General features: G+C 38.3%; 1 protein-coding gene across 2 annotated transcripts in view; it reads left to right on the forward strand.

Moving 5' to 3' along the window:
- Positions 1-17,434, forward strand: part of KIF18A (kinesin family member 18A) — a 97,681-nt gene that overhangs the window by 42,218 nt on the left and 38,029 nt on the right. For both annotated transcript variants that reach the window (XM_027852544.1, XM_027852545.1), the window contains 3 exons: positions 4,261-4,425; positions 11,258-11,379; positions 13,455-13,690. In XM_027852544.1, the coding sequence (XP_027708345.1) occupies positions 4,261-4,425; positions 11,258-11,379; positions 13,455-13,690 (523 nt within the window). The remainder of the gene's footprint in view (positions 1-4,260; positions 4,426-11,257; positions 11,380-13,454; positions 13,691-17,434) is intronic.

Here is a 17,434-nt window from a genome sequence, read left to right on the forward strand (position 1 = left end):
AGAACCAAAGCATTTACAAGTTAATCTTTGCAGAGTTTTCTTATCAAGCGAATAATAATGAGCATTTTGCTTATTTCAGGATTTGTCACCTACATCAGACTAAGTTCTCAAGTATCAGAAGTAGTTGTACCCGTGGGAACATCGAAAACTACCTATTTACATTATCTATTGTATTTTTAACTTATTTTGTTAAATATTTCCCAATTACATCTTAATCAAATTTGAGCTGTCCTTGGGAGTGTTGCGGGCCTCATGTACCCTATGAGCCACATGTTTGACACCTATGCTCTACTCTGTTAATCTTTTGGGGAACTGACTCTTCCGTAGGGTGTTAACTCTCCCTCCCAAATTGGTGCCATTTTCAAATTTGATAAGTATATCATCTATCCTTTTGTCCAAGTCCCTGATAAAAATCTTAAACAGCATGGTATCAAGCACATATTGCTGGAGTGCTTCACCAGCATTGATTCATTAATTACTACTCTTTCAGTCTGGCCTTTCAACTAGTTCTAAGCCCATCTATTTGTTTTATCAACTAGTCCACATTTCTCCATCTTTTCTAAAAGAATAGTAAGGAATTATTTTTCAGCTGCTTTGCTAAAATCCAGATAAATCCAGATATCCATAGCGTCCCCCTCATCTACTAGTTTAGAAATCCTATCGAAAAATGAAATAAGGTTATCCTGGCTGTTCTTGAGGAAACCACCATGCCAGACCTTTGTAATCATTGCTCTCTCCTCTGGCTGTTTGTTAACCCTCTCCTTGGTGATTCATTCTAGAGTTTTCCCAATAATTGAAGTTAAGCTCACTGACCTGTATTTTACAGAATCTATTCTCTTTCCTTCTTTGAAATTTGGAGATTTGCCCTTCTCCAGTATTGCAGTGCCTCTTTTTTCCCCTGATCTTTTAAGTATTACTGACAGTAGTTTAGCAGTTACACATGTAAATTCTTTCAGTTCCCCAAAATGTAGTTAATCTGGGCTAAGTGCTGTTATTCCTGATTCCATATTCAATACCATCCACTATGCTTTAGTCCCTCTCTTTAGTATTCCCACCTTGTCTGACCCTGCCTCACCTCCCTGACCTTGGATGAATTTTCTCTCTCTCTGTTTTGTCCCTTTGGAAAAATCAGACTCTACAGGGTTCATAATGATACCTTGGAGCCTGACTGTGACAACGGAATGTCTCTCTCTACCTCCACTAGAAATAGCACTGAGTTTGGAGTAGATAACCTGTATTTGAATCCAGTCCTGCTACTCACTCACTACATGTAGGATTTTGGCAATTCCCTACTTTTCTGTATCTCAGATTCCTTAACTTTAAAATCAGGCACTTGGACTAAGGACCTTTTGAACTCCAAATCCTAGTGTTCTAGAATTCTTTCCGCTGTTTTTCTCTGATCTGACCCTCCTTCCCTTGTATGCCCAAGGGAACAGGGGTCTTGGTTTCTTCCTTGGCCTTGTTTTTTTCTATATTTTCTTATCTAGCTACCTAACTGCAAGTTTAGTTGCTGCTTGTTTTTCAGTAGCTGCTTCTTGAACCAAGTCTTGAAAATTTATTCCCATCTATAGTGAGTTGTCACCTCCGACTCACCTGTAAGATCTGATGCTCAGTCGGGCTGACCAAAAGAAGGTAGACATCTCATTCCCTAACATTTAGGTTCCCCTAATAAGATCCTCTAATGACAAAACCAAAGGGCAAGTCTGAGCTATTTTGGGGTCTGGGTCAAATATTATAAATCAGAGTCAGGAACTAGGTACAGGCATGAATCAGAAGCCAGTCCTTAAATAGAGTCAAACCTACTTTTTTTTTTTAATCCTTTATAGGATCTCTGTAGTCAGTCTGTCAGCTAGCATTTATTAAATATCTAGTGCATGCCAGATGCTGTGCTAAGTGCTAGGGGTACCCCAAAACTTGTCCCTGGTCTCTAGAATTTCACAATCTAATGAGGAAGACAACATACAAACAACTTTGTACAAACAAGATACTTACAGGATAAATTGAAGGTTGTCTCAAAGGGAAGCCTCTGAGATCAAGGGGGAATGGAAAAGGTTTCTTGTAGAAAGTGGGACTATAGTTGAGACTAGAAGGAAGCCAGGAACGTTAGGAGGTAGAGATGAGGAGGGAAAGTGTCCCAGGCATGGGGCCAGCCAGTGGAAATGGCCAAAGTCAAGAAATTGTGGGGGTGTGTGTGTATGTATCCTTGTGGCTTTGTCAGCTCATCACAGACAAGGCCAAAAAAGAAGATAAATACGGACTGAAGAAAATGCCATGAAACTTGAAGGTGATCCAAAGCTAGGAGGGAGTAACTAATATGGTAGGTGACAAAATCAAAAGATTTCAATGAGATAGAATGATAAGCAAAATCTAATAAAATGGATTTTCTACAGATCACTGTAAATTCTTGCACATTTCCAAAAATCATCTGTTACAGAATAGAAGAACTGTATCTAAGAACAGTTCGTGCTGGCATCTTAGTGGACTGCCTATGAGTGAGCCCTGTAGTGTCGCAGCCTAAAAACGTTAATACTGTCATTCTTGATTATGAGCCCATTGAAGAACAGGGGCCATTGTGTCTTATTTCAGTTTTGTATTGCTTCTGCCAGTACAACACAGCTTTGTGCAGAGTTGACAATACATTGTTGAATTGGGCTAAACTAATAGAAATATAGTGTTCAGAAGAAGAGAGATGGTAGTCCTACTCTATTTGGACATAATCAAATCTCATGTGAAATATTGTGTTCTGCTCTGGGCACTGAGTTTAAGAAGAAACTTTGAGCAACTGGAGGGTTGTTCAGAGTGGAGTAACCACAGAATGAAGCCCTGAATCAATAAGCATTCATTAAGTGCCTGTCATGTGCCAGACACCATGATACAAAGAGAAAAACAAGACTGTCCCTGCCCGGAAAAGAGCTCCCCTTTTACTGGAGTCAGTGATCTATTTTACCATCATGGACTCAGTGATCTGTTTTACCATCATGGACTCAGAAACATGTCCAACTCAGACAGTTTGAAATAGCAATATTTAGCTTCAAGAAGAAAAGACTTGGGTTCTAGCTCCTTCTTTGTTGCTTTCTTTTGTGTGATAGCGCCCAAGAGACCTGACGGGGGGTCGAGGGTCTTGAGTTCATGCCTCACACGTAGTGTTTGAAGGAACTGTGGGCGTATATTGAATTGGGGGAGGACGGTTTCTTAGTGGGGTTTTAAGAGATATCTTCAAGTATTTGAAGCCCCATCACATGAAAGAGGGAGAACCTTTGTGCTGCTTGGTACCAAAGGGGCAGAATTGGGAACAACAGATGAAAAAGTGACAGAGGCACATTTAACCTTTGTGCAAGAAAACCTTCCTAACAATTTGAACTATATGAAAGTGGTATTGGCTACTAAAGGAAGAAGTGGGATCCCTCTCTTGGAAGTCTTTGAGAAAAAGCTGGATGGCCACATGTAATGGAGATTGTAGAGTAGGTTCTTGTTGAGGAACAGTTTGGACTCGAGGCTCTCTGAGATCCCTTCCAACTCTGAGATTCTGTGATATTAGGTCAATAAGTGTAGCCTTCAAATTCCTCACCTATGAAAGTGACAGGGTGAGCTAGATAATGATAATCTCTAAGGTCCTTCACACATTAATATTTGAAGATTAAAAATCTTGCCTATCCCCCATGTGTTAATCGACATATTGTGAATGGCGAGCTCTCTGTCACCAGAAGTAATTCAGACAGTCTGAATGACTGATGAACATTTATTTATCAGACATATTGGGGAGGAGGGTACTCCAAATGACTTCTAAGGTTCTTTTCAACTTTAAAGTTGTATTCATTGATTCAGGGTAGGATTTATGTTTGTCTCAGTGTCATATGAGGTGATTTAAGCACCATGGAGAGAACCTGAAAGATGCTTTCGTTTTTTGACCTATTAAATGTATTTTAGTAGCAATAATTTCAATCTTTAATTTAACCATCATGTTTCTTAAAGCTATAAACTCTTCATGTGAAATTTTATAAAGTGACTCAATTTCCTGTTTTCTTGCCAGCGGCTGTAAAGATTTCAAGAGAAAAATAGCTCTAAATATGAAAGCATAACCTAACTTAATTGACTGCAGCGGCATACCTACAAAGTATGTTACTTTACTAACCTTATATAGATCAAAGAGCATTAAAATAGCTTTGGCTTTCAGATTATGGAATACGATGGAATCTTTTGTTTGATATAGAATTCAGCATCTTTGCGCCATCATTTCCTATTAAGTATGTTGTATTTCAGGCCACTTGCAAACGGGATCATAGGCTTGCAATGCTTCAGACTCGTCGCTTTCACCTGGGGAAGAAAAGAGAAGAAGAAATGAAGCGATTTCATGAAAATACGAATTGGCTTCATCAGGTTGAGAATGAGATGTGTCTCCTGAGCAAAAATGGCCCTGTTTCAAAGGTACAGAGTGTTTTTTACATTCAAGTTCACTTCTTCAAAGCTGAGTTCTAGGAATTGTTGCCATTTTTAAGCAAATGTCTTTCACTCAATGATTTTCCCTAGCCTTGAGCCTGTTACATTCATTTGCCTTCAGTACAGACTAGACCTTCTGGCTGACTCATAATCTGATACTTTACCTTTTCTGTAGTTCAAAAGATTGCAGTTATCTGTGTAATTCTTATTATACTTCAGTAATGAGAGCCTTATATAGGTTAATTCCTGTATTAGACTGGAAGTGATCTATTTCAAACTTGATTTTAGGATTAATCATCTTGTTAATTTTAATCCAGCTCTGAATACTAATTTTTAAAGTAATAAAATATTTATTCTTGCTCTTTCTGTTTAATGTATAAGAAATGTCTTTCAAAGTCTTTGGCTTCTTAGGATATCCAAATGATTACACATTATAACAAGATTCCCAGAGAAGAGCCCCAGCTTTAGTGTTGGCAAGCCAAAGTTCAGCTTCTTTCTCTGGTGCTCATGACTGGGATGACCCTTAAAGTCACTTGGCCTCCGAGGGCATCACTTTGTTCCTCCATAACATGAGGAGCTTGGACCAGAAGATCAGTGGTAGCTTTCAGTATATTCAAGAATGAACAAAGACGATGTTCTAGCTAGTTCTGGTGTCATTTTTTCTACGTTCAGTGAAAGATCCTTTCAGAACCACACACTCAGTTGAAGATGGTATGGCTGGGCTATTCTAGAGCTGACTTAAAGCATTATTTGTCAGGAACATATTGACCATCTTCCTGTCCCCTACTGTTACTTTATTGACGTTAACTCAGCTGAATGGTCAGTTATTAAGTACCAGTGTGCTAGACCCTGGGGACACCAGGGTTTAAATATGACCCACCCCCTGATTAAAAACATTTGTTCTAACTGGCAAACGAGAGAGAAATGCAGTATGTTCTAAGATAAGTATAATACAAGGTCAACAGTAAAATAAGCAAAGGAGAGTTCAGGCAGACTCTCTGTGACCCCGTTTGAGGAAGGTTAGAGTACCAAGAGCTTGAAGGAAGTCTCTTATGGAGGACTTAACACCTGAAGGGAAGAAAGAGAGAATTTGAGAAATTGTAAGTAAAGCGGGATTTCCCTCCAGGTGCAGGGGAAAGAAAGGACAGATGCACCGAGGCAGAAAAGAAAGCACGTTGCAAGGGATCTGGGAGTTGCTGGTAGATGAGGTGGCTTGCGTATGGAGTACATGAAGAGAAATCATGAGAACCAGGACAGGACATAGCGTGTGCACAGTACTTGCAGGTTACTTCTAGGGTGATCCCAATCCAATGTAATCTGTTGTTATCAATCTTTTAATTTTACGCCCATCATGTCAAAGAATTCCAGTCAACTTAATAATTAAAAACTAAAAAAAAAGAAAATCAGGGAAAGAAGAATTCATTTTAAGTGTAGTGAAATAAGAAATGTCTCGGGTGATTGCCTGAAGTGGCAAAAAAAAAAAAAAAAGAATCAGATTTTCAGATTTGAAACAGATTTTGTGAAGACATACTGGACCAAGCTCCTGGAAGATAAAATAGAATATCTATTCAGTATACTTGGTTTCATGAATTAGGTTTTTTCCTAAAAAGCTCTCTGTACGTCAGCTCGGTTTTCACATAAGGAAACTTTAGAGAAAGAAGACCTATGGTTAATCATTTTGAAATTGAACCATTCTTTTCTGAGCAGCATCAACTGGAAAAGCCTACTAGTCTATCCTTTGTTCTTAAACCAGATAAAGTTTCCACTTTTGCTTCCTGCTTGGAATTGCCTCCTCTATTTCCTTCATTTATCTAATTACTACTCTTTCAAGATCCAGCTTAAGTCCTATATTTCTCAAAGGAGAGAGCCTTTTTCAAGCTACCCATAGACCTCTGGGGTCACGGTCTCCTTTGAACTTCCCCAAGCACTCATTCTACACTACTTGCTAGATTTTCACTGTACACCACCTTTAAGTATTTCTAGCACACAGTGCATTGTCCATTAAGGTTTTGATTGTCGGTAATGAACCATTCACACAGCTTCAGATGGTAGCTTATTGTTTGATAGGGGGAAACAAGACATCGACCTCTCATGGAAGAACCACAACTTCACCCAGCGATGTACAATGGAACCGCTTATATTAAAACATTGAGTTAGGAATCAGGGCAGTGTGTAGGCCTGTTAGGAAAATAGGAAGCAGCCGTAGTATGAAAGAGAGATTGGATTTGTTCTGTTTGGTCCAGAGGGTAGAGCTCAGAGCAGTGGTTGGAAGATACAAAAATGCAAATATAGGCTTGATGATATAAGAAAACCTTCCTAATAATGGGAACTATCCAAAAGTGAAGAGAGCTACCTTGAAATTTGTCTAGGCTTACTTGAATAACCATTTGTCAGGTGCGTTGTAGAAGGGATTCTTCAGCAAGTTTGGGTTGGACTAGATAGATAGCCTTCTCCAATGGCCCTTTCAACTCTGAAATTCTGTGATAATCACAGCCTGCTAATGCTTTCCTTCTTCTTGATGACAGGGAACCAATAAAGCCCAAACATTGATGATCTGGTCTAGCTGATTTTCTTGGTTCCCACAGAGCAACTTGTTGGGATCCTCAGTGCTTTCAGAACTGTGAAACAGATCTCTACATTCATGGTGCCAGGAATCCTACCTTCCTGTCCATTCATGTGAATTAGTGTTGTTACCTTGGAAGCCATTTGTCAGGAGATCTTGACAACAGTGTTTCACCTTGGTATATCTTTGGTGAGGACCAGAGTTTTTCTTTTATCTCATTTTGTGAGAAGGTAGAGGGAAATGTGGAACGGCCCATAGTCAAAAGCTTATATTCTTGATAGGGAAGAAAACATGTATGGGTGAGTGATCACCACAGAAAAGTGTTTGGGACAAGGAAGTCAAAGGAAATGGTAACTGGTGACATAGAAGAAATGATTGACCTTTCCTTTCTAGTAATAGTATTGTCGATTTGATTGTTTTCGTAGCTAGAGTTGAAAGGGGATATTGGGTGGGCGGGGAAGAGGCTTTGTCAAGGAAATATGCTATACCCTGGGAAGATGGGTTTGCATGAAAGGAATGGAAATGACCTACAATGACTTTAGCAGACATGAAATCAAGGTGAGATATGGCCCGTCTGTCAGAGCCCAGGGTCACAGCAGTAAGAACTTAAGTTCACCTTCAGTTGTTTCAGCCTCAGTTGGAATCATTCTTTAGAGTTTAATTAGTACCCTAGCAAAAAATCAATTGCTAGCTCCTACTACTGTAGTGGTCCATAGGCTGAGCCTTGAATTGGCAAGAGCCATTATCCTAAATTGAGATTGGGGGTCAGGGGTGAGGAATGGAAGGGGGCAAGAATAGAGGGAGACTAGGTGACACAGTGGATAGAGTGCCAGGCCTGGAGTCAGGAAGACCTGAGTTCAAATCCAGCCTCAGACACTTACTAGCTGTGGGACCCTGGGCAAGTCACTTATCCCTGTTTGCCTCAGTCTCCTCTTCTATAAAATGAGCTAGAGAAGGAAATGGCAAAACACTTGCCAAGAAAATCCCAAAAAGAGTCATGGAGAGACAGACACAACTGAAAATGACTAAACAACAGCAACAACAAAGAATAGATCCTGAAAAAATTACTTTACAGCATGTTTAAAATTCACTGGGAAAGTGGGGTCGCTCATTCTGGAGTGATGGGGCCGATAGGCAGGTTCTCAGAACCTTTGGTGGAGAGCACGTACCTAGACTCATGGAGAAAGTAACAGGATTGATTCTCTCCCAGTTTCACAGTTAAAACACCATTGCCTACAAACATGCTCGTGTCTAACCTCTCCTTAGAAAACCTTCTCTTGGTCTTCCCATCCTAACAAGCTTTCATCCCATCTCTCCCCTGAATTCCACACTCATGCTCCTAGAAAATGTCCTTTATCCTCTATTCATTCTCTTCTCAGCCTCTTAGAATCAGGCTTCCAGTCCCATCGTTCTGCTGAAACTGTTCAGTAACTTTACTAAGGATTTCTTAACTGCTAAATCTTAATCAACCTTTTTAGCCCTTCTCCCGCTCCGTAAGTCTTTCAGAGCTTTCCCCTGGGCCTTTTTTCCTTCTTATTCGGCGTTCTGTCTTAGTGATTGCATCAGCCATCATCTCTGCATATCTAGCCTTAATCTCAATCCAGAGCCACATCACTAATTGCCAGCTGGACATCTGATGTTTCCGCAGCATCTTAAGTTCGAAATGTTTGAAACAGAATTCATAGTCTATCACTTTAAATTCATCCCTACCTCCAAAATTCCACTTTGTTGTTCAGTGAACTACCACCTTCACCATCTGAGTGACAGCATCCTAGCCAAGCAAGTTGTTCCTAAGCTTAGAGCCATCTTTACATCAGCCCTCTCCCTTTCTCTCCCATTCCACACCCCCCACCCTAATTCAGTCAGTCGAGTCTTGCCCATTGTGCCTTCATAAAAACTCCTCTCCACTCATTTAGGCTCTGCCCTAGCTAAGGTGCTTATTACTTCTTTCCTGGAATATTACAGTAGACTTCTAATAGATTTCCCTGCTTTTAGCTATCTTCTACACAGCTGCCAGAAATAAGTTTCCTCAGGTACAGGCCTATTCATGTCACTGCTCTCCTTTTTGAGATTGCAATGGCACTCTGTTGTCTCTCGGGTAAAGCACCCACTCCTCAGGCTGGTATTTAAGGCCCTCCACACGCTGGCTCCAGCCAACCAGATCAATCAGGTGGTACTGTGGACAGAGCACTAGACTTAAAGTTAGGAAGACCTGACTTCAAATACAGCCTGAGACACTCGGTAGCTGTGTGACCTTGACCAAATCATGTAACCTATGCCTTAGTTTCCTCATCTATGAAATGAGGGTGAAAGACTCCCAGGGTTGTTGTGAGGGTCAAATGGGATTGTTATTATTATCATTATTATTATTATTATTATTCATAGTCTTTACATTAAAGTCAAACTAGACTATTAGCTAGTCCTTAAACTCAGCATTTCATTTTCCCTATCTCCTTCATAAGCAAGCCATTGCCCGTGCCTGTAATATATTCCATCCTCCCCTCTTGCTCAACATCCCGTGAAATTATGTTGCTTTTTGCCTTAAGTTACACAATGAAATCAACTCTGCCAGCTCCCTTATTTGCTTCTACAAAAGAAAACCTTCCATTTAACTTTTGTATAAATTGAGGTTTCAATTTATGAATTAATGAGAATATCCATATTGATATGGTTTAGTTACAGTCCTAACAGTTAAAATAATGTTGGGAGATCTAAAAGCTAATTCTTTGCACCCTTTGCCCCTTTCCTGCCATTCTCCCCCAGAAGTAGACAGAACTGGGGAACGTCCTGTATTTTTATTTGTTTTGGTGGATTGCCGTTGCCAAACAGTATATTACCTCATCTCCAGTTTGTTTTTGATCCTCTCTATACATAGCTAGGCCAATCCACAGACAGCAAACACAATAAACATTTTTTTTTAAGGCCTACTTGTATAGTATTTAATCTACTTGAATTTTCTTCAACAGAACTTCATCACTATGTATAGTATTACAGTTAATTATAATCATGACTCAGAGGTAGCATACAGTTCTGCATAATCCTTCAATATCATTTCTTTGGATATTCCCTTTGCTGACACAAATCACAGTACCTCCACATCTCAGGAAATGGTTTTCATGAATTCCTTGGGCCAAAAATATTTGTCATCAACTTGATGGTGAGGAATGTCTTATCATGAACTATAATCTTGTCTTTGGACGGCAAATGCTTTAGGTCTCTCCAGTTTGGTAGACCTTTCACAGGCCTGTATTCCACTGGCATGGTCTTTGAGAACCCATATCAGTCCATAAGTGCCATAGTTGTAACTTAATCATACTGTTGATTTATTTTTCTTTTATTTTCTTGAAATTGGCATATTTTGGGGAGAATTCTAATTATTTGGATAAGGTATTGATTATATTATCTTAGTAGCATAGGGGAATACTAATGGTGGGTGAAGGTAGTATTTATAACTAGAAGATATAAACTAGGAGGTTCATCCTGACTTTATATATCAAATAGGATTTTTATTACTATTCATTTTTTAACTCTTTGCCATGTCATTTTTACATTTCTTAACCTGTTTTTTTTTCCCTTGCAAAATTGCAGCAGAACTTTACTCCCTTTCATTTTGGAGAGGAAATATCAGTTGTTCTCCTCCCAAAAGTTTTCTAAACAAAACAAAACAAAATTAAAATAAAAATAAAACAGAAACTACTGAAGTTGTATCTGTCCTGTTTTTATTCTAATTTTGTTTTGTTTTCCTTTCTTTCCACATCTAGGGTGTATAGCTATAGCAGAGAACAGGAAGCAGCATCTGAGGACGTTGGGTTCCCTGGGGCTGGTGCAGTAGTACAGGCAACGGCACTGGGGCCCATAGTTATAAGGGCAGGGCCACCCTGTCCTTATACAAGCAGGTGGTGTCTGTGTGTGTGAATAAATTGTATGATCAGAAAAGGAAGTGGACTGATGAGTAGCAAGAGCGTAGGTTAACAAGCAAATGGAAGCCCACCTACTTCATGGCTACTCACAAATTGGGCAGACACCTAGAGAAAGACCACCCCTGAATTATTGGGTGAGTCCTGATGGAGGAACCATTTCATGGGATGGATAGTTTGCATGACAATTAACAATGTATTTACTAATACTAATTAAAAGATTCTTGTTGAAACTTTTGTTTTGGATAATAAAGCTTTTAGCTGATCATCTTAAAATTTGATGTTAAGCTTCTTTGTTTGTGCACTTTCCATGTATTTTTGTACATTTCATTTTTTCAAGGAGCTCAGTAAAGATATCCACGACTACCACTTGAAGCTGGAGATAAAAGATTTAAAAACGCAGATCAGACACGTGATGAATCTTGCCTCTCTTCAAGAGCAGCAGCATAAACAGACAGAAAAGTAAGTCGATATAGTTTTATTCTATGAAACTCCTACCGTGTTGTTTAATGTCCTCACCTTATTCCTAGTTTATAGAGGGTGGGAGTTGGAAGGCATTTTAACAATCAGCCTCCTCAGCCCCCTCACTTTGGAGAGGAGGCGGCTGAGGCACAGAGAGGTACAATTATGTGACCCAGGGCACACAGCTGGTTAGTGCCCAAGCCAGCATTACCTGCCTTTGCTGTGGGTATTCTGATTAACTGAAAAGCTTGTCTTCAAATAGCATATTCATATTATGTAATAACTGTCTGCCATTAGAAAACCCATTAGAAACTAATACTGTAACATTTTGAAAGATAGTATTTCTCCTTTCTAACTTTGCTTAGAATCATGAAACTCATTATTCCAAAAGTAACCTGACATAGTAACTTAGTGATTACCATTCAGAACATCTTTTATTTATTTTTCTTTTCGCACACCTCTCCAGCTCTGCTGTGAGATCGCCTCCTCCATTTTTTTGCTTTCTGCTGGCTGAGGAGCAATTTATTTATCCAGCCACCTTGCAGACAATGTTGCAATTTTCATTAGCGGGTTTGCTTTTTTTAAGAATATTTCCTTTTCTGTTCAAAAGAATGGCCCACTAAAGCCACATCTTCCTCTTCCTCCCTGGATGTTTCTACTGTTGCTTTTCCCCTGGAGTTGTTTTCATCCCTGAGATCAGCCGGTTACTCGTTGCCTCCTCAAACCCTTGGTGCCATCCTGCCTCTTTTTGCTCACACTGCTCTCGTCTGGATTGCCCGCTCTCCTTATGTTTTCTCCTCCGACTGAGCAGTCATGATGCACCATGAATCCTACCTTCATCTTCCCCAAAACCTCAGCTGAGCATCACAGCATGCCGTGATCTCCTCCAATAAACTCCTTTGCAGCTACTCACTGTACAGAGCCATTCGGCTCTGGACATGTCATGATTGAATTGTTTTTTCCATATTTAATTTTCGCATTTTTGTCTTGCTTTCCCACGAGAGCCTAAATTGCTTGAAGGGTAGTAGCCCTGTCTTAAACCCTTTTATATCCCTATAACACCTGGCACAGTTCTTGCACATGCTAGCTACTCAATGAATCTTTCTTGACTTGATTTAATTTTGAAAATATTTACATATAATTTTGTTTATCTTTGGTTTTTTTTTATTTTTACTAGATATAAAATGCTCCAAATGCTTTAAAAATAATTTGAATCAACAAACTAAACATAAGATTTTTTTCAATTGTCCAAGACAATAATCTTACCTTGTAAGAATCAAGTTCAAGGCATGAGAAGTATTCTTTTTTTTTTTTTTTTTTTTTTTTTTGCTTTATGGTGAGGCGATTGGGGTTAAGTGACTTGCCCAGGGTCACACAGCTAATAAGTGTTAAGTGTCTGAGGCTGGATTTGAACTCAGGTCCTCCTGACTCCAAGGCCAGAGCTCTATTCACTGCGCCACCTAGCTGCCCCCGAGAATTATTCTTATCCCTTATACAGACCTTAAACATTAAATTCCATTTAACTCATCTATATAAAGGAATGTGTAATTCAGTTCTTTCAAATTTCATATATCTAAGGATCTGGGTATTTTCATTTGTCATGAAATCATTTGAATCCACTGTTGCAAATTGTAAGAACATTAATAAAGCTTAACATGTACATACTGATTTATCATTTATAAATCCTTCCATATCTGTTATCTCATTTAACCCTGTGAGATGGACAGTACAAGTATCATTGTTGCCTTTCCGTTATAAATGGTGAAAGGATGACTCAGAGGTAAAATTTCTTAGCCAGTTACACAGCTTTTTTGGAATAGGAACAAATTTTACAACCTTGCAAAACCCCTCATTATTTTACATACTTGTTATGATTTGTTAAGTTATTATGTTGTTTTAGTAATGAAAATGCTGAAATATTTGATTGCCTTTGTAACTTCTTCTAAAATAAAATATCATAATAGTTTTCTGTTTTAACAAGTCTCCCTCATACTTTAGGTGAAATTGGTGATGACTGTGATTGGCCTGTTTCTTAGGATTTAATTATAAGGTGTATTTTCCCTTGCTTGCTGTAGTCTGCTGAATGCATTGCTCCCAGTCCTAAGAAAACAGCACGGGGCATTAAGAGAAGCTGGGCTGGCAAGTTCTGGTTTTGAATCCGACTTTAAAGAAATTGAACATTTAGTGGAGAGAAAGAAAACGGTAGTTTGGGCAGACCAAACTCTTGAAGACCCAAAACAAGCTGACCTGCCAGAGATCACATCTCTAATGGCCTTTCCAGAACTAGAACCAATCGAATCCATTCCAAGCTGTAAGTAGACTTGTTTTTTCTATCAAGAATATTATTGTTGATATTTAACTTTGCCTATATGTTGTTAAATTTCTAATGGACTAGAATTGTTCCATAAAGGCGAGAGGGGAAAAAACTTTACAATTTGTTGACACATTACCTGTGTTCAACATTTTCTGTAGGGTAGAAGTATTCTGCATCAGTGAATTTTTGAAATTAAAAGGTTTTTTCCTTTAAACACCTTTTAAATATCTTTAGACCATTTTGTGAATATTTGTGTGTGTGTGTGTGTGTGTGTAAAATGTGTTTGTGTATGTATGTATACATATGTATATATTATGTGTATATATATACATATTTACACATGGTGTGTGTATATCCATATCCATATATATATATATATAATGTGTTTCATATGTACCAAAGGGAATTTAGCCCTTTCATGATGACTCAAATACATCATTAAGAATTCTCCCGATTTCATTGTAATCCAGTGATGGACCCAACACCTGCTCAGAAAGAAGGATCGTGCTATTTCCCCTCTATCAGTGGCCCTATACTGTTGTGCTTTGGGGGAATTTTTGTGTCAGCCTCTAATAGTCTTGTAATTGTTTTCTCCTTGTTGTCACTTCTGTTTTGTTTTGCTATGTGTTAATTTTCCAATCCTAGCATAAGGTCCTTGAGAATAGGCATTGTTTCATTCCTTGTTTTGTAATACCAGTGCCTAACACAGTTTCTGGTACATAAGAGTTGCTTAATTCGTGATGATTAATTATTGATACCTTTGTTTTTCTGTTACCAGCATTTCTGAATGTCACTGAGCCTCCTCTGTAACAAAGAGTTAAAAAAGGGGGGGGGAGATAAAAAACATTTGCATAAAACTAACCATCCTGTTAACTGTTTTTGACAATATCTGTAATATTTTCAATCACTGAAAAGAATAGAGGGATATGGAGCAGCTAGGTGGCACAGTGGATAGAGCACCGGCCCTGAAGTCAGGCGGACCTGAGTTCAAACCCAGCCTCAGACCAAACACTTGACACTAACTGTGTGACCCCGGGCAAGTCACTTAACCCCAATTGCCTAAAAAAAAAAAAAAGGCATTAAAAAAGACAGAGAGAGGATTTCTTAAAAAAAAAAAAAGAATAGAAGGATATAAATTTTCTTAACTCTTTTCAAAGGGGAACATTGAGATATTGAGAACTTGGGACATTCAGGGTTTTTTTTCTTCTTTCCATTTATATTATTGTAGTAATTGTATATGTTATTTCTCTAACTCTGCTTACTTTCCTCTGAATCCATGCAAATTAGTATTCCCATGCTTCTCAGAATTCATATTTGCAATTTGTTATATTGCAGTAATATCCCCTTTGGCAAATTCATGTGCCAAAATATGTTTCACCGTTCTCCAATCACTGATAGCTGTTTTTCTTCTACTTCTTTGCTACCACAAAATGGGCTGCTGTGAATATTTTGACACAGATATGAATTTTCTTTCTCTCTCTGACCTCCGTAGGGCATGTGCCTAGCTGGAAGATCTCTAAGTTAATAGGTATGAACATTGTCACTATTTTTAAGCATAATTCAAAGTAGTTTTCCAGACAGATTTCACCAACCATGCACTTTAGTATGCCTATATTTCCACAGTCCATCCGTCACTGGCTATTCTCATCTTGTGTTTTCTTGGCCAATCTGGTGGGCGGGAGATAAAGCTTCTTAAGTTGTTTTGATTTGCATTTCTCTTGTTTTTAGTGATTTGGGGCAATCTTTCATATGGTGGTTGAACAATTCACAGTTCTTTTGAGAGCTCCTGAGATACTTATCCACTGGGGAATGGCATTTAGTCTTATATTTGTATTAATTCCATTCATGGAATGGCTATGAAGTCGTTATCAGATAATTTATGTAAAAATTATTCCAATTGATATTTTCCCTTTTTACAATAGCTGCATTGATTCCATTAGTACAAAGCTTTTCAATTTCGTACAAATGAAATTATTTATCTTGTATTTTGTGATTCCTGTCACTTCTTGTAGCTATTATTGTGTCTGCTTCTCATAAGATACTTCTCTGATACTTCTCTGCTCACATTCTGCTATGTTGCTTTTCTCTAGACTGGTAATTGTATGATGAAATTTGTTCAAATTATGTTTCAAATGAAAGTAGACCATGTAAGAATATGTGGACCTTTCCTTATGAGTAAAGTGCCCAAACTTTAGTGTCTGGACTTTGTAGCATCTCTTTCATCTGCTCATCAGCCTTTGGGAGAGAACCTACTTCTCGCTTTGTAATCTTTGCAAATTTTTGCAAATGATCATCTGTCAGATAAGTAAAGTGCATATTCTGATTTGCTTCTCTTGGCTATAACATCATAGAAGCTCACAGACTATCATTTCACCATATTATTGAAAGTCAGTTTCTAAGCGTATGCTATGTTTCAAGTCAAAACATTGAGTTCACATCTGAGTATTGCTACTGACTATTTAGAGCCAATCACATAACATCCCTGGGCCTTAGTTTCCTTATTTGTAAATTGACATACAAATGTATGAGATGACTTCTTGGATCCCTTCCAACTCTAAAGATTTTGTCATTCTGATCTTTTCTTGTAAGGAGACATATCAGAGTGAACAAAACACTTTTTTTCTTTAGCACCATATATTCTGACCATGAGATAGTATGACATAAATGTTTATGATCCCTTACAATAGACAGCTGGCCTCAGGGCCTGATGCGTGCTGGCTGTTGACCCTGAAACGGTCACTTGACTCCTCAGTACTCCAGGTCATTCTCTTTACAGAGGTTAGAGAGAGTGCTGACCTTCCCTGTTAAAGGAGTTTGTTCATCCTGTGAGTTTTCTATAACAGGGAAATCACAGGTCTAAACTCTATCGCTATTCCTGTCTAACTTAACTCTCAGTCCTAAACTCATTAAATGGATAGTAATTGTTTTGCTGCTGCTTAAAAAAATAAAAATTTCTGTTGAACATCATAACATCACTCAAGATGTTCTAAGTCATCTATGCTAACCCTCTTTCTTATTTTATTATTTTAAAAAAAGGAAGCCCAGAGATGTTGTGACTTCCCTAAAATCCTGAATTTGGGACACTTTCAAATGCATTTTGTCCTGGGACAGAGTACAGAAGAACTATCTCTTTTTGGCTATTTACGAAACTTCTGTTAATATCACTTAAGATCATATTAGCTTATGCTGCTGCTACAGGGCACTTCTAACTCATGCTTACAATTCACTAAAACTCCCATCTTGTTCATGTGAAATACTACCAAATCTTTCCCGTGTTATACTTGTGCAGTCGATTTTTTTAACCCATGTAAGAAGACTTTACATTTATCCCTGTTATTTTTGTTATGTATTATTTCTCATTACATTATCCCCTATCAATTAAATTTAGTAATCCACAGGTATTTCCTGAATCCCTACCAGGAGTATCTCTATCCATCATTTTTTTCTAGAATTTCAAAACCTATTGACTCCTTTTAACCTAGTTTATTACCAAAGTTCCTAATGTTAACAATAGAATTCTCCATTATTGATCTAAACAGTAGCCAGATAGCCGCACTTTTCCCTGGGGATAGGTTTGTGAGTAGCTTTTAACACAGTCACAACATGTGGAATAAACATTTATTTTTAAATTTAACAAACTTACAATAATTTGAATCAACTACCAATGCAAATATATCTGTGTGTATTTACATACATATTTACATAAATGTGCATGTGTGCATTTTAAGTCACTTAGATTGC

The sequence above is a fragment of the Vombatus ursinus genome, unplaced genomic scaffold, assembly GCF_900497805.2.
Source record: "Vombatus ursinus unplaced genomic scaffold, bare-nosed wombat genome assembly UNPS02009770.1, whole genome shotgun sequence".
Lineage (NCBI taxonomy): Eukaryota > Metazoa > Chordata > Mammalia > Diprotodontia > Vombatidae > Vombatus > Vombatus ursinus.